This window comes from Mya arenaria, chromosome 1 (assembly GCF_026914265.1).
Source record: "Mya arenaria isolate MELC-2E11 chromosome 1, ASM2691426v1".
Taxonomy (NCBI): Eukaryota; Metazoa; Mollusca; class Bivalvia; order Myida; family Myidae; genus Mya; species Mya arenaria.
In genome coordinates, this window is record NC_069122.1 from 18,846,450 (window position 1) to 18,870,587 (window position 24,138).

Genomic DNA, 24,138 nt, shown 5'->3' on the forward strand with positions numbered 1-24,138 from the left:
AAAGCTAAATAATAATATCACAATAATAAGCATGTAACGAATACAGCTCAATTTGAAAAACACATCATAAATATATGAATACAAATACCATAAATTAAAAACAGAATAGTTATAATCGTGAACACATTAAAGTGACACTCTTATTCAAAATAAATATATAAACATATATAACAAACATGAGTGATAAACCTCTAACAACTTACTGAATAATACATTGATGAAAAATATTAATCACTGATAACAAGATTGTAACCATGCATTTAATAGCAGAAAGCCGCGCAAAAATATTAAATGATTGGTGAATGCTAAAAGATTTACTGTGGTCTACTATAGACTAATAAGGTTGAAATACCGTGCTTTATGCTCATATCTTTCAAATTAAACTCGCAACCTTGATAAAAACCGTTGTTTTCGACATTTCTGCATCCTTTTTGCAATATTAAAACAATAATATTAATTATGGCAAATTCTATTTGTGAGTAAGAGTGCATCTTTGAAAACTGTGTATGTATATACAGATGCTACGAATAATGCTCAGTAGCTTAACGTGTGTTCTTTTTAACTTACGTTCATTTAACTTACACTCGGGCAAGGCTCATTTGGCAAGTGTCCCGATAATATTGTTAGTCATATTAGGTTTTTAGAGCATAGTGCACAGACAGAATGTAACCCGTAGTTCTTTAACGTGAACCAGTTTATACCACTGTTACACGGGACACCCATTTAACGTCCTTCTAGGAATACGATTAATATACTTGTTTTAGTGATTTGCTTGGAAGCAAACCAAACTTGCGACCCCATTATTGACAGTTGTGAGTGTTACAACTAGACCACATTTTTTTGATTAATGCAAGACTTCGTGGTTACGCTGGTAAAACATTCGCTAATTAGCCTGTCCTGCTGTTGTGAAAAGACACATTACAATGACAGGCGTGGCTCATAAATATAATGGAGACGCAAGACCGTGGCTACAATAAAGATATTAGTGCAGAAACGCAACTTTTCAAAATATTGGAGCCGCGGCCGCGTATGACTGTGTCATGCCACTGAAAGTACTCGGCAGATTGTGACAGTGTATGTCATACCACTGAAAGTACTCGGCAGATTGTGACAGTGTATGTCATACCACTGAAAGTACTCGGCAGATTGTGACAGTCTATGTCATACCACTGAAAGTACTCGGCAGATTGTGACAGTCTATGTCATACCACTGAAAGTACTCGGCAGATTGTGACAGTCTATGTCATACCACTGAAAGTACTTGGCAGATTGTGACAGTCTATGTAATACCACTGAAAGTACTTGGCAGATTGTGACAGTCTATGTCATACCACTGAAAGTACTCGGCAGATTGTGACAGTCTATGTCATACCACTGAAAGTACTCGGCAGATTGTGACAGTCTATGTCATACCACTGAAAGTACTCGGCAGATTGTGACAGTGTATGTCATACCACTGAAAGTACTCGGCAGATTGTGACAGTGTATGTCATACCACTGAAAGTACTCGGCAGATTGTGACAGTGTAAGTCATACCACTGAAAGTACTCGGCAGATTGTGACAGTCTATGTCATACCACTGAAAGTACTCGGCAGATTGTGACAGTCTATGTCATACCACAGAAAGTACTCGGCAGATTGTGACAGTCTATGTCATACCACTGATAGTACTCGGCAGATTGTGATATTGTATGTAATACCACTGAAAGGACTCGGCATATTGTGATATTGTATGTAATACCACTGAAAGTACTCGGCATATTGTAACAGTGTATGTCATACCACTGAAAGTACTCTGCAGAATGCGACCGAGTATGGCATACACATGAAAGTACTCGACATATTGTGACAGTGCATGTCATACCGCTGAAAGTACTCGGCCAGATGTGACAGTGTATGTCATACCTCTAAATGTACTCGGCCAGATGTGACAGTTTATGTCATACCACTGAAAGTACTCGGCAGATGGTGTCCATGTAAGTCATACCACTGAAGGTACTCGGCAGGTGACAGTGTATGTCATACAACTGAAAGTACTGGTGTCCGTGTATGTTATACCACTGAAGGTACTCGGCAGGCGACAGTGTATGTCATACAACTGAAAGTACTGGTGTCCGTGTATGTTATACCACTGAAGGTACTCGACAGGTGACAGTGTATGTCATACAACTGAAAGTACTGGTGTCCGTGTATGTTATACCACTGAAGGTACTCGGCAGGTGACAGTGTATGTCATTCAGCTGAAAGTACTGGTGTCCGTGTATGAAGTGGTGCAAACAGTTAAACTTAGATTTATTTTATCAATATGCAAGTAAATAAAGATATAATGTACATGATGTTAACATTTACTTGTGGCCATATTGTGCACAACATTGCATTTGTTTCCATTTACGTTAAAGAACAGTTTTAAAATGCTTTATTAAATAACGCTTGTATTTTATATTTAAACAACGTGCGAACTATTCGCGCTTCGGAAGTGGACGTTTCCGAACTTTCAATAAACAATTATAGTAGCATCCGAAACATCTTGACACAACGAAACTGATTAAAGTGCATCCTTGGTAACTTGGATTACAATGCTGGTTTTGAAGTGGTTTATGTATCATGTATATGCACGAATGATGTATACATTATTGGTCCTGTAGTTGGAGTTGTATTAATGTGTGTCTATCATTGTGGGTATGGTGAACAGTAATCCGCGAGAGTTGAAGCTCGATAATCTCATTGGATATGGCTGCTGTCTTATTGACAATAATGTGCATCACAGCAAAGCTTTGAGGAGCTCATTGCGTCCAATCATCCTACTTTAAGACCAAACAAGCTGATTACCATTCGAGTTATCCTTCCATATAACTATCCCTAAAAACCATTACCTGACACGAGTGGCATTGCCCAGTTGTTAGGCATCGTACATGCTCAACAAGAGGGTTGTTACAAAACCAAATACTATACCTCTGCAAGGTTTGTCAAAAAATATGATTCATCTTCACAAAGTAGTGGACAAAAGAGTTATGACATGTAAAACTTCCAATGGTTTTATAAGTTACAAACTTATTTACGAAATTAAAAACGTGTTTCATGTAATGCGCATGTAACACTTTTACATTTTGATATAAATTGACACCAAAAAACATGACAGTGTTTACATGCATCTTATCACAACGAAAATATATTCTATGGCATAGAAGGCAAAACGCCTTTTATTGATCACCTGGAAAGTTATACCAATATTTGCTTCAATTTTTATATAGTTTTCTTTTAGAATGTGGCCTGTAAAACAAATGTGTGAAGCACTTAAAAATCTGTTTACTAATGATGTCAAAACTTCGTCCTATTTAACCGTTACAATGAAGACAAAAAAATCAGACAAAAAACGTAAAAGTTGTAGCACCTATATGACACAAGGATATGCACAACTCGGCACCTTACTGTGTGAAGCTGCACCTTACTGCATGTAGCTGTACTGTTTCATTCCAGTTGGACCAATAGTTACAGAGAAAATGTCTGGAATATTGTGCAAGGCCCGACTTTAAATTTATTTTATTTTCTACATTTTTGTACAGCTTTCATATTTTTATAGGGCCATAACTCTATCAATAGAATGATATTATAATGATATTTTACATCAGGTATGACATATGTTACGTTAGTGAGTGTTTTGATCAACTACTGACCAGCCATTGAATTCATATTGAAATAATAAAGCATATTACAACAAATATTTGTATTTTTAGCAATGAAATAAAACTTATCGTATTTTGTTAATTAAACATGATTTGTATAGAATAATTATATTCAAAACTTCAATAGTTCTTGTATACGAATGTATAAGTGCGATGCAGATAGTTTATGATTTAGCCAATGCTTTTTGTTTTTGTTTGTTTGTTTTTCTTCATAGAAGGCCACATTGTAAATATGATGTTGTAATGGTTGAACCTGTAATTATGTCATAATGTGTCTATTCCTTCTCTAAATAAAAATATTATTATTATTATTATTATTATTATTATTATTATTATTATTATCTCAAGTACCTAGGCATGTGTTTATAAAAAGTTGAATTTTCTTAAAAGATGTAGGTTTTAAAACACTTTACAATATACGTATTAATTTCTCTTTATTTGTAATATCTGCATTAGGCTGACCAAAGATGGCGGCAACTAGGGCGATAGACAGCCCAGAATCCAGAAATTGGTTCAGTCAATGGAGGGCCGTCTTCGTTACGAGGAGAGCTCTCCTGCCTTCTGTCAAATCAAAGGCTGAACATCTGCACAATAATGTACGTCAGAAGGCATCAAGTGAGCAGACTTGTTCATCAGACCACAGTCCTATATCTGACCGGCTACCGATACCTTGTCGATATCATGAAAAACTTAGAATTGAAATCAAGACCATACACAAAAGAAAGAAACCTTCCTGGAAGAACGCTTCGACTGACACATGGCGAGACTCAGCGTTTGCTGTCGCCAAGTTATTCATGCAACCAGCAGGGTATGATGACAAATCGTCGTTTGATGAAATTGACTTCAACGGGCTGGCAGCTTTCATATATAACTGTGGGCAATTCACACCAAATGTGGAAACATTATCTGACGAGGTAACTATAGGCTTTCTCCATCAAGTCCAAAAGACAATTCAACATGAACGGCTTTGATTAAATTAAATTTGAAAGATATTTTCCGCATGATGTTGTTAGTTGATTTTTTTTCGGAATACCACACAAATACAATATGTAGCAAGTGGCACAGGCTTTCATCGTGGATTCACCTCGCAATCAAATGAAACGCACATGAAAATATATTTTTTGTATGTTTTGTCATGCTCGGATGAGAGTAAGCATTTGGTACAATATGTTATTATCAAACCACATTTAAATTCCAGGCTCGGAAGTACGTCAACATGATCCGGCATATGCCAGACCTTTGCTCAAGTGCTCTGACAGACCAGGCCACCACTGAGTGTATAGACAGCATGATTGCGCTGCTTCACGATCCAGATTTTCACGGCGATCCAGAGATACTAGAAGCGAAGAAACAGCTGGATGAGGTAAAGGAAACTAATAAAAACTGCATGATAGAAAGAGAGTCAGAAAGATATTGACAGAGAGATATATGATAGACAGTTGAAGACAAAAGCGACAGAGAGAAATAAGAATGAATGACGGATAGAATAGTTACAGAGAAACTAAAATATAGATATATGGATAAAACAACGCAGATATACGATGACATATGACCGACATAAATAAGGTAAATAGATGAAAACTATATCGACAATATAAAAGAAGTAAAATGGACCAACTGAATACCTGGTTAAGTTTAATAATTTATACGGATCATAGCGACCGCGATACATAACTTATTAAAGTAGAAGGGTGGACACAATTAGGACAGGAGAAGAAAGGTAGACAGGTCGATGGAATAGCAACGGAAATGTATTTTATAATTGACGCACGGACACAATTTTGCCACAAAATATAAAAACGATAGACTAGGACGGAATAGCGAATGAGATTCATTTTAAGACGGATTAAATAGCGACAAATATAAAAATATTTGACAAAATATTAAATGGAGACGGAGCGGAAGAACATATTTTAAAAAGAAACAAAGGAAGAGTATATAAAGACGGATAAAATAGCGATATTTATGCTAAATAGATAATTACAAATTATACGACACTCGGGTTCGCTAACTAAAATATGATATTTCATTTTATATACTTTTTTTAAGAATATGCAAGGGAAATAAACACCGTATGTTTGATTTTCGAACAAACAAACATAACTTTTTCATTTTTTTTTACCATATTTCAAACTTACTGGGGATCATTACAAAATTCAGTTTCTAACTGAAAATACATATCTGTTACGAAAAAAGCATGTAAAAGCATTTGAAATAAGAACATATTTTAGCTTTCGCTGCTTATTAGGTAAGGCAAGAATCCTGACGATCAGACAGATAGACATACGGACATAATATTGACATACGAAGGCTGGCAGATAAATCTGGATGATATCGTCCTAGACACATTTTTAAAGATTGCTTTGCTTTTAATAAATATGTCACAACTAGAGCACGATATTGGTGCAACTTATCCAAAACCTTGGGTGCTAATGTTGAAATTTGTTACAAGCTGATCCTTTTTTTATCGAAATCGGAACATATGTAACATCAACGTATTAAAGATGTTTTATCATGTAAAACGCATACAACGCCCATTTTGTTTGCTATGAGCTACCGATATCAATTTGATATCTTCACTGTAGACTAAGGAGTGATAATATTAACTTTAAAAACCACCTTTTTAATCCATTGAAGTAACTTTCCCTTGATCAAAACTAAACACGTCACTTTTAAATTAGACAATGTTGCCGAAAAAATATTTTGAAGTTTCAAAAAGGTTGAAATGAAAATATATTTGGAAATAACCAATTAACCGTTAATTAGAAAAATGGTAGTCCTGTTTTTCCAACTATTCCTTGAACTAAATAGCTAAATGTTCGAACATTTGCTTTCGTACAAAACAAATTAAAGACGAACTCACATGCTCGAACATAATTACGATGTTATATCATCGTTCAAATACTTTTTGAACTGTTTGTCTTTGTAATATTAGTTAGTATAAGTCTTAATAAAATGTCTGTTTTGTTCTGTTCTGTAATACGTGATACAAACTTCCTGGAAAATTATCTCAACAATTAACACATTTGCTGATGTTATTTATTTACCCGACCCACGCCTCAAATGTGTCAAAAACCTAGCGCGGTCTTCACTCTTTACCTGAAGAACGACATGTCTTTAAGGGGATCAGACTGGTCTCTGACAGTGAGGGATGACTGAATACATATGTATCATAACTCAAACTCTTAAACTAAGAAAATTCTTATTATTTAATTATTATCTGCATTTGTTTTGCTAAAATGTTTGACCTTTCAAATTTTCATTCAGTAAATTGCAGCGTTGTAATAATGTCACGTATTCATGCCCTGTTTGATTTAAAAGTACTTAAGTACTGTTCTTATTTGGAACATAGATGCAATATGTTCATTAAATGTTTTCACTAAAAACGAGTGAATTATAAACAATAAAAACAAAATATCGAAGATTTTTCCCCACAAACCAGAAAAAAGAAAATTACCAGCTACGTCCCTAGCTGTAATTTGGCGCGAGGTGCGTTGTATCGCCGCATAACAGCATCGCCGCATAAACGAAATCGACCACGTTTATGTGGTGATTTTCAACGCATAAACAGGACTTTCTTATGTGGCAAATAAAAAACACACAATTAGAACATCTACTAGTACAATAGTTGTTGATAAAGTTTCATCAAGATCGGACTTAGTTTTTTTTTGTCCAATACTTTTTTGAACCAGACTTTTAGAGACGTAAATTCTTACAAAGATTTAGTAAGATCGGTTTAAATGTAGACAAAACCAATTGATCTTTCTGCGAAAACGTTTAAAATGACGTTTTGCCTGACTGATAAAAATATTGTTTAAACTTTACTTGTTTCAATGTCTATTGCAATAAGACACTAGTTATGCACTTGTGATTTGTAACCACTGCACCCACCCCGGCGAATATCGGGGCCTTTGAACCAATCCATGGTAAAGCCCCCGCTGTCCCCCAAACTCACGCTGGAGTGGGGTGGGGGCAGTGGTTTCCATAACGTAAAATAAGCAAAGTTGTGAAAAAACGTCAATCGTTGCTAAAGGGCAATGTGTGCCACAAAATAGCAATAGAACATTTTTTTACTGACTAGGTCAAGGACCATAAAGAAAACAAATTGACGTGAATTTATCTCAAGAATATTTTTGTCATTTATTGTTTTATATATATGGTAAACAATGGGCAATAACCTTTTGATTGATGTGGTCGCAATGTATCATAATACAACATTGTCCCGAATGGTTCAATAAATTGACAAGCTTATTCAAGGGCAGTAATGTCAGGTGCTTCCAGGTTTCCTGGTTTATTGTTTGGGGTAAAAAGAATCCTCGATTCGGTGAGTATGAACACTGTTGTTTTTTATATGTCTTTTGGTCAATCACAGCATTGTAAGTGTACTAACACACGTCTAAGAAGGATCATTTTGATCAGAAGTCTCTGCTTAAAGTAGAACTGTCATTATAAAATTATTTTTTTGAGGTAATATAGTAAGTCGAGACACGATCAAGTATTTAATTGTTAATTGAAATATTGTTTGCTGAACTTGTTACGAACTACATTTAAGACGTTATATTGTTACAAAAAAAGAAAACCTGGACGCACCTGACATTACTGCCCTTGTTATTTTTACCTAACCTAAACCTAAAAACTGTTTGAAAAATTGACCCCTTCCGATCGATCGGTGCCCAACTGATTCGAAAGCGCACACTGACCTTGAACAAGACTTTATGACGTTATTTCGAGAATTAGGTGACGTTTGATATAAATATGACGTGCTTTTCAGATCAAGTAATATTGTACTACATCATTTTAAAAAGAATTATAGTACAAACTTAAAAGAAATATTTCGGTGCCCAGTCGATAAAATATTCCAAAAAAAACTTTTACCAGTATTCATAGAGAATCCTATAAAACATTTAATTTAATGCATTACACATTGTGCATGGAAATCAGACTTAAGTCACAGAAAGAAACAAATGTATACTAGCAGTATAAAATTACAAGGGATTTTAATAACTAAACAAATAACAATGGTATATTTTACCCGAGGTTGCGAAATTTCACAATTAAATACTAAGTATTTGTATGGTAAGAAGGGTGGAAATGACAATTATAGTTGTATTTGAATATATCCGTTGGGCAAGTAGTTATTTGTTGTTCACTTTATTAATCAAACATTTACGAAAACATTTCAATTGCATCTTAGACTTGTCGGTCCATAATGTTTAGTTACTCCGTAGCTTCTTTCACTTCAAAATAGAAATAAATATATGTATATATGTATCTAAAATATGGCTACACGTTTTTAAGTTTTGGTAAGTAATTGTAAAGACGTATACATCGGACAAAAAGGAGATAAACTACGCTGTCGAAGAGCTGTTCATGGACTTATCAACACAGACAAACGTCGCTAAGCGGTGTTTCAAATATGAAAATTGTTCGAAGACCGAGTATATTGTTTTATATTCCCAATTTACAAACTCCACTTAAATGGTGTAACAGCTAGTTGTAGTCCGTAAAAAAGTTTTTATTATGTACTTTACCCGATATTATTACGACATCATTGTTTATGTTGTACATTTTTACAATATGTCATACATAGAAATTATTATTGCCCTTAAATGGCATAAATAAAAACTGGTCGGTAAATTTTTTTCGTGTAAAATACTCATTACGATTTTTTTAATCTTACACATGTGTAAGATAACATATCAGACATTTCTATTGGCTAGACTATTCACACATGACCTAGATATCCCTCCGCAATGTTTGTTTACAAAATGGTTTAATCGCCAACAAATACTTACCTCAATAATGAAGCTGTAGGACTTCCTGGAAACAAAAGGCTAACGAAGCATAGTGCCAGAAAGCATCTTGTTTAAAAACTTTCTAATAACAATGTTTCGCCAACCAGATAATGCAGATCACTAGTCACAGAAATATCAGTCAACAAATACAGCCACATAAGTGACAAACAACACGAGAACATTTAAAACATCTCAATCTTGACAAACATAGGCAATATGCAATCAATGTTATTTGCTTGCCAGTTTAATCAGCTGTAGGTTACCAAAAACACAAATACGAATTCCGAATAAAAATATTAAGTTTAAATGTTCTGTCCTTTCCGCATTAGTTACACCTTGATACACTCTATAAAACTAGTCAGCAATCAAAGAAACCGCCCTAAATTCGAGAGTTTTGCTATTTCCAAATCATTACATATTGTAACAATATTGGGTGAAACATGGTCGAACACACTCCAAAAAAACGGGCTTCGAGGTTTGTTACATGGTGTTACGAACGTAGGACATAATATTCTATGGACGAAACATCCTACATAATTTCGACATGGTTGACTAAATATCCAACATCAGTTTGGTAGGGAAGACAAAATATCCCATACAGCTTTGACACCCTGGACACAAAACTCCATAAACGTTTGTCAACCTGGACAAATATTTACCACCAAAAAAAACTACACCTTAAACATAAAGGTTAATTTAACAAATAATTTATACATCGTTCTCCAATACCTGCTACAACCTAGGTACGTTCATGTTAATTGTGGCACTGCAGGCAAGAAAATGTCTACGCGCTTTGTAATATTGTGTTTCACCTTGTTTCGCTTGTTATGTGTTACAATTTCCTAATACCACACATCGGATTTATATTCATGTTACAGTTTGTATCACCTTGTAACGTTTATTTTACATGTGTTGCAAATGCAGTGAAAACGTCCCTATTTTTACAAGAAAATGAATACGTTTACGAATATGCTTTCGGATATTCGTGTTTGAGAGGATCTACCTAAAATATGTACTGTGTGTGTGTTTTCCGGAATTACATGTTTCCTTTATATTACTTTCAGTTAAAGACCCAATTTCATAATCCAAACTCGGACTTGTTGAAATATATTATCGAGGATAGCGCAATCAGAGGCATCCAAGAAATGACAGAACTTTCTACTACTAAAGAAGGCGAATGGATCGAACAAGCAAGTGCGATAAAGGGTGACATAGAGAAACTCGCCGATGTGTTGATGTCCAGTGTAGAGAAACAAGGAGAGAGCGCCATTTACGATCTAAAGAAAACCTTTGAAAATGCTCTTGCACAATTTGATCTTTGCATAAACGATGCTAAGAATATTCTGATTGAGACAACCGAAGACGGCATACTTGAACTGAGAGACAGGGCTCAGTCCGGGAAACAGGAACTCGAAAAAACGACTATACGTGGTTATCAAGAACTTGACGAAAAAACTTTAGAAGGAAAACAGACACTTTTTAAAACCTGTGAAAGTGGAACAAGACAAATCGAGGATGCAACCGCGGATGGAAGAGACGAACTGTTAGAAACGACAATATGCGGAAAAGGGGAGCTTGAAGACACCGTTAAGAGCGGTAAATTCGAACTGAGCGATTTTATTAGATCCGAAAAACAAACGATCACAAATGAAGGAGAACAACAAAGGAAGTCAAAATTAACGGAAGCAAAGTCACGTAAGACCTTTGAAACCAAAATTCTCTATAATTTGTATTGAGCAAATGAAGGGCATTAAATCGACTTCGCATCAAAAACATAGATACTATTTTCTCCCACCTCAGATAAGTAGATCCAATATTTTAACCATGCTAGAAATTCTTATCTTGCCCACGGGCGAAGATAAAATGCCCGTTTGGAACTCCTTTTTAATGGTCACCACATTGTAATTACCTCCCTTGTTGAAGATTGTCGTCTGTAGCATCATGGAAACCTAGCTTCAAATGTCACCATAAATCAGTTTTCAAGAAATAATGCTTCATTCTCCTTAGAACTATTTCAAGACCGATTTGACTATTAACATAATCTGAATCACTGCGTGCATATCCATGACAACCACGAATGATCGCATATCCATACGCAATTATTTACACTAAGCACAAAAGAGTTCCAGCGAAAAATACATTTTTACTGAGGTGGGAGAAAAAGCATCTACCATAGCCGCTCGTGTAAGAAGGTTCATCCCGACCCTCGCGCAGGGTGTTTTGCGGAAACTCGCTAAACCTCGTTTCCGCAAAACACACTACGCTCGGGTCGGAATGAACCTATCTTACACTCTCGGCCATGAAAGATACTTATAATAAAAACACATTCTTCTGACGTCATATATCACGCTGAGTTCGGTGTAAAAAGGTAACCATGTTTATACACCGAACGATACTGCTACTGGTCGTCATAAAAGCGTCTGATCATAATCTTTATTTTAATCATATGCCTAATTTGTTAATTAATGCGTTTTTTACTACAAAATTTAGTAAGTACCATATAACATGTATTTACCATATATGTATAAGTGTTTTCAATTCAGTCAGCATTAAAATTAATAGAAAACAATAACAAAACAATGTATATCAGAATTACCATTTTTTCTTAAATCACCTTAGGAATTCATTATTTGTTTTTGTAAATATGCTAATTAAAGTTTGCTCTAACCATTTTCATATATAGATCCTTTCAACGCCTTTATAATTCAATGGGTATAAATGTTAAACAATAAATTGATACTCAAGGACATTTATACAATACTATAAATAATGGAGAATTACCCAACCCACCAAAAGAACATAGCCTGATTTTTTTTATTATTTGAATTTGAAAAATCCCTTTTGTGAAACTCGTATGACTTGTAACAACCTACCCACTTTATTTATCTTTTTAAAATAATAACTTATAAAGACAGGTCTGTATCGCACACTGTGTCTCTTGTCAAATCCTACCTTAATAAGTACAGCATATTCAGTAAGTATTTATTTAACTCCGCTCTATAACAATGTATAGTACTTGCCCGCTGTTACATGTACATGGTGGACATTAATAGCTACGTATAATTGAAGGTATTCAGGTGACATATCGTCACCTTAGTGCAAGAACTCAACATCTGCTTCTATTTCTATATGCAGTTATTGAGTTATTGCACTAAGGTAACATATATAGGTTCATCAAAGGAGGAATGCTAATTGTATAACCAATTTATGAAATGAGGTTTAAGATGTTATTACAAGTATTGGAAAACATGAGACAAGGATAGTTATAAATATTACAACTATCGTATATATCAAACCGTTGTAAGACCTTCTCTACAATATGTTTGTTTTTAAAAAATAACTGATATTCTTGAATACCATGTTTACCTTATGTCGGATTTAGCTTTTTTGCTATTGGATGATTCTTCGTGACTCATTATGCGTATTTAATATTGCTTGCTGAACTTTCCAAAATGCAATCAAATGAAGCTAATAAACTAAACAATAGTTTTTAAGGAGATGCTTGACTTTTCTTTAAGATTTTACAGCAAAATATAAGAACATACACGCGTGCAGTGTTTAGCTTACTGACACTTTTTTCATAAATTTTATGCTAGTTGTCAGATCCAATAAATGCTATCAATCACATCAAATTACACAAACTCTTGTCATTTTATTAAAAAACAACCTTTTTCTCAATTGCTGTATAATCGCACTAATTGATTCATGGGTATTGTCCTTGTATGGGTCTTGAACACTAAATACCGCACGACTTAATTAGCCGACATGGCTTATTTCCCAAGGGCAATTTACTGAATGGACTATGTTGGGTATGTTAACACAGCAAATCAGTAGTCGTGAAGTTTTTTTTTAGTAGTTCTGGTATGTCATTGAGTAACCGTTGAGTGGTAGTTTTGGTGTGTCTTGGGTAGTGATAGGATGTCTATCAATAGTTATGAAGTGGTGAATATTGTGTGATTTGGTGGTTCTTGTTTGTCTTTGTTTAGCTCTGGTATGTCCTTGGGTTGACATGAGAAGTCCTTGGGTAGTCATGGATTTCATATGGTAGTTCTAGGATTTCGCCTGTTAGTTCTTGAGTGTCCTTGTGTTGTCATCGGGTGTTCATTGGTAGTCATGAGAAATCTTAAGGTAGTCAAGGAATGTTATCAGGCAGTCCTTATATGTCATTGGTTAGTCATGGAATACCTTGGTATTCTGGTTATGTTATTGGTATTCATTGGGCGATAAACGGTACGATAAATGGTGCGCCCTTTTTTAGTCATTGGGTATCTTTTGGCAGTTGTGGAGTGTCCTATAATAGTCCTGTGATGTCATTGAGTAATCGGGTGTATTTTGTAGTCCTTTGGCAGTCATGGGTGTGCTTGAGTATTCATGAAGTGTCTTTGGGTAGTTGTTTCTTTATGCATCTTTGGTGTATTACTGCCTAGAATTTGGTTTTCCTTGGAGTATCATGTCGTTGGGTTGAACTTTGATAAAGATATCGGGTGTTCTTGAGTAGTCCGTTAGTGTCATAGACTAGTCCTGGTTGTCCTTAGGAAGGCGTCTCCATGTGGGGTTTTAAGAGTGTTGTGGGACGATATTGCGTACCCATGGTTTTTCTAAAGGAGAACTTGTGTAGTTCTGGAGTAATGTTTGGTTTTGTAGCCCTGGAATCCCCAAGTGTATTTTAGGCCACATCAAATTGATATTTCGTTTCGCGGATTTACCGCTCCTATTTTTTTGAAAATGTAAAAAAAATATTTTTTATTTTTTTTGTGCGCCCGCACCTCCATTTTGATCGCCAAGCAGATTTTTTCAGGTAATAATTTATTAAATGGCTAAAAATAATCAAGTATAATTTTTCTACGCTAGTTTTCGTGTTTTTGCAAAGGGAAGTTACCGATGGGTAGTGTTTTTATACTGTATATCGATCGGTTTAACATGGGTTTCAATAAATTTAATCAAAATGGCCGCTTCCGGTATAAATAATGTGGCTCGAAGTTTGGAAATTAAATCTTATTTTTGACAATAAATATGTTGCTTGACGTCATTGTTGATCGTCTCATGCACTAAAGGATCATTATTTAAAGCAATCATTATGCAATAAAGCATGTGTATCTGAGACTGGTAATGATTATATTGCGTAATTAGTGACTCGTTTTGAATGGAGATCGGAATTGTCAACTTAGTACTATTTTATTCAAGTCATAATACAAGGGACCAAAATTTTACCTCGTTACGACGATGCTAAAGATGTCACAGGTCAACTTAACTGGAACATGAGTCATTGTTTGGTCCAAATTGATGTATCAATCTCATTTTTGATCAAATTCTGACAAAACAACAGTTATGAACAAATATCTTTTCACAAATAGCGATATAAACACTGGTCTGGATATACTTCAACATACGTTAGCCTAAGTTTATCACCTTATATTTTGTTTTTATTTGCAACATAATCCGGGATTGTAATGCACCAATTGTAACCACTGCCCCGCCCACCCCTCGCCCTTGTTCCAGGGGTATACGGGGGACAGCAGAGGCAATGGGCTGTGTTTTTACCTTTCAGGTGGCCCCGCAGTGCCTAGTGAAAGTGGTTTTGTCTTCATATTGAAAATAGTCGGGAATGGGCCTCACATATGTATTCGGGGTTGCGGGGCCATTTGGCAGGGATTTTACCAGCAGTGTGTCCCTGCAGTCGGGTAAAATCCGGGTTTTGAGAGACTGGAAGTCAAAGTCCCCGCTATTCCGGACTGGGGGGGGGGGGGGGTGGCGTATACAATTGGCTGGTGCATAAAAACATCTAAATAACCAAAAAAAGTACTCTGAAAAATACCCTTGTTCTTTTTGTTTTAATAAGCACATGTCATTGCATTTCCTGTGATAATATAAACAAAATTTAGTCTATGTTATATGGAGTCTGATGTTTGATGATGCCAGTAAGTGATCATTTTTTACAAATCCAAAATCAATCCTAAGTTATGTCTAAATACAGTTGCATATTATGTTAAACTGATTCAGGTAGATTTATATAAGTTGTTTCAAACGTTTTACTAAAAGCAGGGTTATTTATTATGATAAATGATTGTCATATTAAAGTATGTATTAATTATATAAGAAATTATATTTATCCATATAATGTTTGTACTAAACACGGATGAATAAATAGTATGATTTCCGACATTTTCCCAATGTCCATTAGAGGTTCAGTTCAAGGTGGCATTAAAATGGGTTTAAGGGCAATTATTTTGAACAATCTTTCTTATTTATATTGAATATAAGGAAACATATATTTTTCGCTCTTCGCTCGCTTCGGTTTTTATGACAATATTTTTTATTTATTTTTTTTCGCTCGCTCGCCCATTTTTTTGGGGCAAAAATCCGACGAACTAAACATTAATTTGGTGTGGCCTTATGGATGTTTTAATGTTATTTAGGTAGGTATTGTTTGTCCAGTGGTAGGCCTTGGTGTCCTAGGACATGAACAATGCGACAAAAAAAACAAACCCATTTCGACAAAGACTATATGAAGCCTGACCAAGCTGATCATTTGGTTAAATACTTTAAACATTAATAGCAAATATGAAAGTGTTTTCTCCTGTAAACATCTATTAAAAGTTAAGCAAAAAACCTTCGTGACCGTTGTTTCAATTTAAAGAGTTTAATTCATTTTTCCATTATTCAAGCAAAGGTTTTCAATTCTTTGAAATACCTTTACCGGACGAAATACTTTTGCGCTCAATGTAATTTTAGTTGATGCTTGCTTATGCCTTAGGTTTCTTAAGATATACATGAAATGATCAACTATTATGAAACATATCTGTTATGTGGTGATACATATCTGATTTATGAGGTAAATTATTAGATAAATATATTATACGTAAGCACAAAGCAAATGTGTATCATCATACTTGATAATTGAAAATACCTAAATTAATGAAAATATCATCAATGAGTGGGCTTCGTACAGTAGCGTCTAGCATTCAGTTCCTGCTCATTATTTTAATATCATATACTTGATAACAAAGCAATATTTTTTACCATAACATTAAATAGTAACACGGCATTCACAAAGAAAATACATGAAATGTTTAAGCTGTTATCACAAATGCCAAGGTCACATTTGAGGCAAATGTTGCACAATATGATTATTTTGCATCTCAGAAAGACTTCAATTTTGTAGATCATAATTGAAAGGCTGTTGTTGTGATATATTGAATGTTCATGTAATCCTTTGCTCATAATGTATTTTTATACAATATACTAATAGCTGTCCGTTCGACAAGGACCGACAGTAGTCATTTGTCTTTTTCCGTAATTGATGACTCCCTAGTAATTATTAACAAAGTCGTCTCGATTACTGCGCATTGTAAATTAATTAGCAACGTTTCTTTTACTTTTAATTTAATTTCCTGCTTAGCAACATCGAATACCAACAATTTTCTTGAGTATTACTTTTTAATACAATTTGAAACACTTTGAACAAAGTTTAATAATTTTCCAGATTTACAGAAACAGTTGCTTAACCATTACAAAGTCAAATCTGCAAGAATAAACGTCCGACTTCAAATTGATGCAGCTGTAGAAGACATTTATGAAGAACCAAAACTGATATTAAAGAACAAGAAAGACAAAGATGGAAAAATAATTGACAAAGAGATATTAGAAATGAATAAGATGTATCTGAGCGACAATGGCTCGATGGTTAAATCTATATTCGTGCAAGGAGAAGCGGGCAAAGGAAAGTCCGCGATTTGCAAAAAAATTGTCCATGACTGGTGCAAACTGAAAAATGACGGAACTGAGGAGACAAAGAAAGAAAACATGTTAAGCCAGTTCGAGTTCTTATTTTACATAAGGCTTCGAGAAGTTCATGATAAATGCACAATCAAAGAAATGATAACACAGAATTTGATAAAACATATTGGTTCAGATTATCAAGAGTCTGAAACACTATTATCAGAGATTTTGAAATCAGAATGTTGTCTTCTCCTGCTTGATGGTTTAGACGAGTGGAAACATAGTAGCAACTGTAAACTTGATGAACGCATTCCTCATGTTGAAACGAGTTGGATGAACTGCACAACATTGATCACAACACGACCATACAAACTAGTGGAGCTGAAAATAAGCCGAGCACAGCTTGGAAACCATGTGCAGTTGGAGGGCGTTCAGTCACCTAAGAATCTTGTTAAAAGAATAATTAAGGAGTTGAAAAAATATACATTAAAGCATTGTCCAGATACATGCGTTGAAGACCTTAAGGAGAAAGGACTGTGGCATTTCAGTGATATTCCAATCGTGCTTGCTCACATTGTTTGGCTCTGGTTCAAAAATAAGCTACAGGTAAACATGTCTCATTCTAAAGTTTACGGTGAAATGATAGATGAACGGTGGTATGAAATGTGCGACAAGATCAACAACGAAAATCAGGAGGACAACGAACTTCCAAAGGAATTTCTGGATTATTTGAGTGAACTAGCTTTCAATAAGCTGTTTTCAACAAATGAAGATGATTCCATTGTTTTTCGCATTAACAATGGCCAGTTTGAAAGAGAAAACCGGAAGAAGTCTCTTGCCTCTGGCATCTTGTCATGCAGTAAAGAAATGGATGAAAGACCAGTGTCTTATCACTTTATGCACAAAACGTTTCAAGAGTACTTTTCAGCGTTGTATTTAGCGAATTCCGGAACAGATTTGCCAACTCATTGTCACCACATTCAGGAAGTCTATACACTTCACAGGAAAGAAAGTGTACTCAGCTTGTCCAAGCTATTCCTGTTTCTATGCGGTCTGAATATAAAAGCTGCTGAAGTGTTTTCGAAGACATTAAATACGATATTTACTGCACACTGTGAAAGAGACGGTTATTCAGACGAGGAAGCACAGTCATTCCAGGACATGATACTGCGAGGCTACACTGAAGCGGAGATGACTGGGAACACAGCAGCAAAATTCTGCCTACAACATGTCAAATTTGCTGAACTGCCACCCTGGCCTTTTAAAAAAGAGCACGAAATTAGAAGAAAACAAAACCAAAAGTTGAAAGAATTCTTGGAGAAAGATGGGACATTATCCAATCTTTCGTCATTATATATAGATGAAAAACATGAAAACTATTCTGTGTTTCAAAACAAGGAAGATTCAACTGTTTTAGATTTCGAGACTTGCAATAATCTAAAATTTGTTTTTCTAGACAAAGTACCATATGAAGATATCAACCAATTGAATTTGAATGGATTAGTCGAATGCAGGATAAAATTCAGTGACTACAAACCAGCAAAACAACTGATATCCTCATTTCTGTCCTCAGATTTAATATATTTGAAAACACTCACATTGTACAACTTAGGGTGGGAATGTCAAGCTGTTGAAATTATCTCAAAACTTCAATGTGTTGAAAAACTAGACGTAACATGGAGGGAAAGTTCACCAAATGATTCGCAATTCGACCTTCGACACCTAAAGCACCTGAACCAGCTTTCCTTACAGGGACTTAATTTCTCAGACGTTATTATTCTACATACGCTCAATCTTCGCAAGTTAGCGCTCCGCTTTAAAACACAAAAAAGAGCACCACGGTTGATGGCGGCGTTATTAGCACAAGGCGACGATTCACTCAGATTAAATCTGGTAAGTGCTATTGTAGAGTTTTAACTTATTTCCAACCGTTAAATCCAGCTTTCCTATGTAAGAAATACAAAATTTAAGTAAAGCAACCGAAATAGCAGTCCACAAACACTATTTTAAATGGATACCGCGAGCACTATGTAAGGGTGAAAGGTCAAAAACTCTCCATTAAATCAGTGAAAGAACATGCCGAGGCACGCAGTGCCATACCTTTTTGTTTAAAATGGGCAGTTTGAGGCGGTTCACTTACTTAAAACATGCAGACAACAAGGTCCAAATCATGATTTGCATGGCGCCAATGTCAACTTATTGGACACTGTCACAACATTTGAAAAGAAACCAATCATGCAAATCCTTTAGGCAAAGCAAATAATTTTGCGCTCATTTACGTGTACATATAAAAAAATATACATGTAAATATATTTTTATGTTATTATTTTAAATAATGATTTAAGAGTACAGCCTATATTTACAGCCAACGAAATTTCAAATAGGCAACCAGTTCATACAAGGCTTATGAGGCTTTATTATTAAGAATTTCAACTTTGGCGGGTGGGTAAAGATCCGCTCATTGCCACTCATCCGATACACAATACCTGCATCAGGGTTTGCGTCGACAATGTGTCAGCCAATGAGGTTGTATTCTTGGTCAGTAATATGACCTAAATTAAAATCTTATGATGAAAAAAGGTTCGTTCGCTACGCTCTCTCCGGCCATTCTTAATCATTAAGATTTTAAAACTGATGTTCTACCGACCAACTTTATTTACATCTATCCGTAGTTAGATTGCTATTCATGTCGCTATTAATAACGGCCCGTTATCGATTAAAAATCAATTAAATGTCCGCCTCAATTTCGCAACACGGCCTTACATCGATTGATCATCGGTTTAAAACATCGACGGACATCAAAATAAAGTTCAACTGATATGATTTATCGACATCTGTTCAAACTCGAAGTATTGTCGCTATCACTATCAGTGCAGTGTTGGTATATAGTTTCATAAAACATAAAATAAAAACAGTTAAGCACGTAATGACTAAGCAGTATACAAAAACACCAGCCTATTGCTGTCGACGTAATTCTGAGCTATTACACGAGAAGATAATGTTGCCCAATTTTGTATATTATTATTATATAGAATTAATGTATTTCAGCCCAAGAATTAAGCAGTGCATTTATCGATAAAATCTTGTTTTTATCTAATTACACAGAATAGGCCGCATGATAGGGTCGCAATCATGTTTTAAATGTGTTCTGGATAATACCTGATGCAACTAAATGCATTCAAAACGCATACTGGTTCAAACCAAGTGTTCATTCGTTAATATAAATCTAGATATATCGTTTAAAATTAGCGATAACGTTAACTAGTTTGACGAAGAAGAAAGCCTTTTAAAGAAATGTTTCACACAAAAAAAATCGAAATAGTAAAAAAAGAACCGTGATCAAATCAATGTAATACAAAGGCCTGTGTACACATGAATGTTTGTTAGCGATAACAAAGTTCTAAGCTAAGCAATCAGAATTCGACGATTTGTTAGGAAGCGATCTGTTAAACATTTGACGATTGTTAATTTGAAGAATGGCTAAATATTATCAATGTTCTTATTAATATGGCTCAATATGGGCTTAATATTTGAAAACAATGTAAATAGAAAACATGTTTTAGTTCAAACCCGATTCTTTCCGTCAATATTTTGCATTTATGGGTTCTATCCGGCATTGATGCGGATGAATTCCAAAACATCGTGACAAAGGTGGAAACAGCTTAGCAATTATTTTTTTACTGTTATCTTTATCTGATGAGATTTTAAAATGTATCTTTATTTTAAAGAATTTGTTACTCTTAATTAAGATGTGTAGTTTTACGATCGTTTCAAAACAAACAAAACAATCTCTTAGGGGTTATCAATCATATCGACATATTATATACAAGCATTGCAGTTTCATCTGAAGAGGCCATGTTTCAAGTTAATGTAAATCCATTTTTTTTTAAATCTTGGTTTATCTGAGAATTACTTTTTTAATTAGGCAACGGCCTCTAGCCACGGTGGTCATCGGATTCTACTGGTATTTGTGCTTTGAATATTATTGTTTTGGAGTCTTTAACTACGTTGATGATATATGTCATGATAATCATGATAATTATATTTGGGTTCACTCACTTGATTTAAGGATGACTCTTAATTAGGCTAACAATGTGTTTGGAGTAACGGTCTCACTTTGTGTTACTAAAGTCCTCTACAACTATAATCAGAGGTTACAGTTTAAATATTTCTAGCTCTCATAAACTCGGGTTGCCCTAAACACAGATTTGTTTTGTTACCCTAAGACTTATTATTATAAAGGCATTTTTAAGGTAAGTTAATTAACAATGCACATTGTTGTCGCAAACTCCGTATTATTTGCATATTGTAATTGTATAATTTGCTTTGTTCTCAAATGAAACAAACATTCATAAACAGAAGATATAAGTTTAAATCATGCAAACCTATTAGATGATTTACAGTTTGCAGCCAACAGAGTATTGCAATGTAGAAATTGTCAATTACATAAAAGATCAAATAAATTCAAATTCTTCATTACAAAAACAGTAATTATGTACTCAAGTTCTGAAAAATTGAAATAGAAGTTTTAATCGTCAAAATGAAAATCACACTTTCTATATCATTGATCATTTATTTAAACAATGCATTTAGGTACCGTATTTTTACACATACAATTATGAATTACATATTACACATGTCACACATATGTGAAAAATAGCTGTTGACCCCCCCCCCCCCCCCCCACCCCACCAATACTCAAAGCAAAAACGATTAAGTCACATGTTGAAAGAAAAGAAAAAAATACATTTGTAGGAATATTTTTCATACGAATACGTCTCAATTACAAAGGTCAAGGTCACGGTGGGTAAAATGACAAATTCTTTAGCACTTTTATCTGATAACCTTTCGATCCTGATACTTCATATGTATAGAAGAAGTACCATGTTGTTTTAAAGGCTCACCGGGTGAAAGACAAGGTCAAAGGGGTCATACACATGTTCTCCTTTAACATTAAACATCTTGATATCTGTTTGACGTAAAACATAATGGTTTTCTATGCATATACGATCATGTTTGATTTAGTAACTATAGGATTGCTCGATTCCGTTCGTCTGCCCGACGAAGTCTATGTCCGGACAATTTCTTCATGATAACTAAATCAATTTTAAGAAGCTAGCCATAAGAGTTAACCGCATACAATATGTGGCATTCAAGATCCAGAGCTATGTTTCAACGGCAGGGTCACAATGCACTTTTGGTCATTTTCTATACGGGTGTAAAGTGATGGTGTCGTTTGTGTTGACTCATAATTTCTAAGATGATAACCGGTGTTTAGTTCCCTGATGGGTTCACATGTCTCATTTTTCAGCCTCGCCGACTAAAAGGTCATGGTCACCATTCAAGGTAACAGGATTGTGTGTCTCACGCAGCCTCAAACAAATCCTAAACCCTTTGAAGCATTTTCCTCAAACTTTAGTCAAATGTGCAGAAAATCAACACGAAATGCAGAAACAATTTTCCGCATTATTTCATGGGCAAAATCACCATTTAAAAACAGATGACAATGGTTAAAGCTGATAATTCTGTTAAGTTTGGTCAAAGTTGACCCAATAATAACTATTATCAAATAAAGTTATTTAGTTTCTCAATTTAATAATAAGATAACCTATGGACAACTTGGCCTAGGTGTACAGTCTTGGTGGCAGGTTCATAGCAAAACCCGACGTTGAGACGACGTTGGACATTGTTCAAATCGTCGCCTACCATTATTTAACTTAAGGTTAACGTCGGAGCCTCGCCTTTTACGGATGAATATAAACATGTCATGTGTTTCCGGTCAAGATAGAAAAATCAGACTGAAGGGCACCTGCGTTGCCATGTAACGAGGCTTGCCGAGTTACCGGCTACACAGCGTGCCTGAGGCTCGGGTTTCGCTATCCGGACCGGACACACATGATTGATATTTTCAAGCATACCTTAAATTTCTTTTTTTGATGAAAAAAATGGCATAGAAAACCGAATGTTTGTACATATTTCACCAAAAAGCGCGTGTGATGATGTTAACTAACGGCATGACGCGCAGTATTTTATTTTTACTGCATACATTAAGAAGTTCCTTTCATTTAACGTACTTTAAGGGTTATTGTTTAAGCTATGTTTTGTGTTAATGAAATGTTTATTGAATTCATCATTGAAATATCATAATAATTTGTAGATAAAGTGAAAAATAAAAAGTATTGCGTCTCAGCGCGTGACTCGGAATGCTAGAAATAGATGTCCGACGTCATATCAACGTTGGACTTGGTTCAGACACGACGTTATCGTATTAACATATAGAGGATTATTGTTTGTTTCAGTTCTAGATTGTAATATACTCGAGTGAGCACCAAAAAGTATATTTCAAGAGTGGCGTAGCAACGAGTGAACTTTCACGTTTGGTGTTCACGGATGAAATACACAACGATAGTACATTAAAACAATCACTTAACCACTATATGAACACGGATGAAATAGAGGATATTTTTTGTTTCAGTGTAAGATCGTAGTATATTTCACCGAGTGGGCATCACAAGGACTATCATCGTTATATGAAATATTCACTTTTGGTGTTTACGAGGTGAAACATATTGCTATCTGACACTGAAAAAAACTTTCTTTTTAATATATGCCTAAAATTGGAGTTACACGTCATATAATATACTTTTTTAACGTAAGGCCACTACTTTTATATAAATTGGTTTACAAAACCGGCGGGTCTAATTTTCCGAAAAGTACAAAAAAAAAAAAATGAATTTCACTTTTTTTTCCAAATTATTTTCCCGACCGTATTGATTTTGGTGCGAAACAAAAGAAAAACGAACGGTAAGAGTACGAATGCAGTAGATCTTGACTGGTTTGTTGTTCCGTAGCCGTATTCGCCAATTTATAGTGATAGCATGTGAGCCAGTCAACTGTTATGGCAGCGCCGTTGGCAATGGCGGAATTGACGATAGCAGTCA

At 35.0% G+C, this 24,138-nt stretch overlaps 1 protein-coding gene across 4 annotated transcripts in view; it reads left to right on the top strand.

The window, feature by feature from the left end:
* The window catches only part of LOC128240500 (uncharacterized), a 62,907-nt gene that overhangs the window by 11,224 nt on the left and 27,545 nt on the right, over positions 1–24,138 (top strand). For all 4 annotated transcript variants that reach the window (XM_052957154.1, XM_052957169.1, XM_052957177.1 and 1 more), the window contains exons 2-5: positions 4,140–4,597; positions 4,882–5,046; positions 10,543–11,173; positions 16,962–19,090. In XM_052957154.1, the coding sequence (XP_052813114.1) occupies positions 4,151–4,597; positions 4,882–5,046; positions 10,543–11,173; positions 16,962–19,090 (3,372 nt within the window). In that variant the 5' untranslated portion in view covers positions 4,140–4,150. The remainder of the gene's footprint in view (positions 1–4,139; positions 4,598–4,881; positions 5,047–10,542; positions 11,174–16,961; positions 19,091–24,138) is intronic.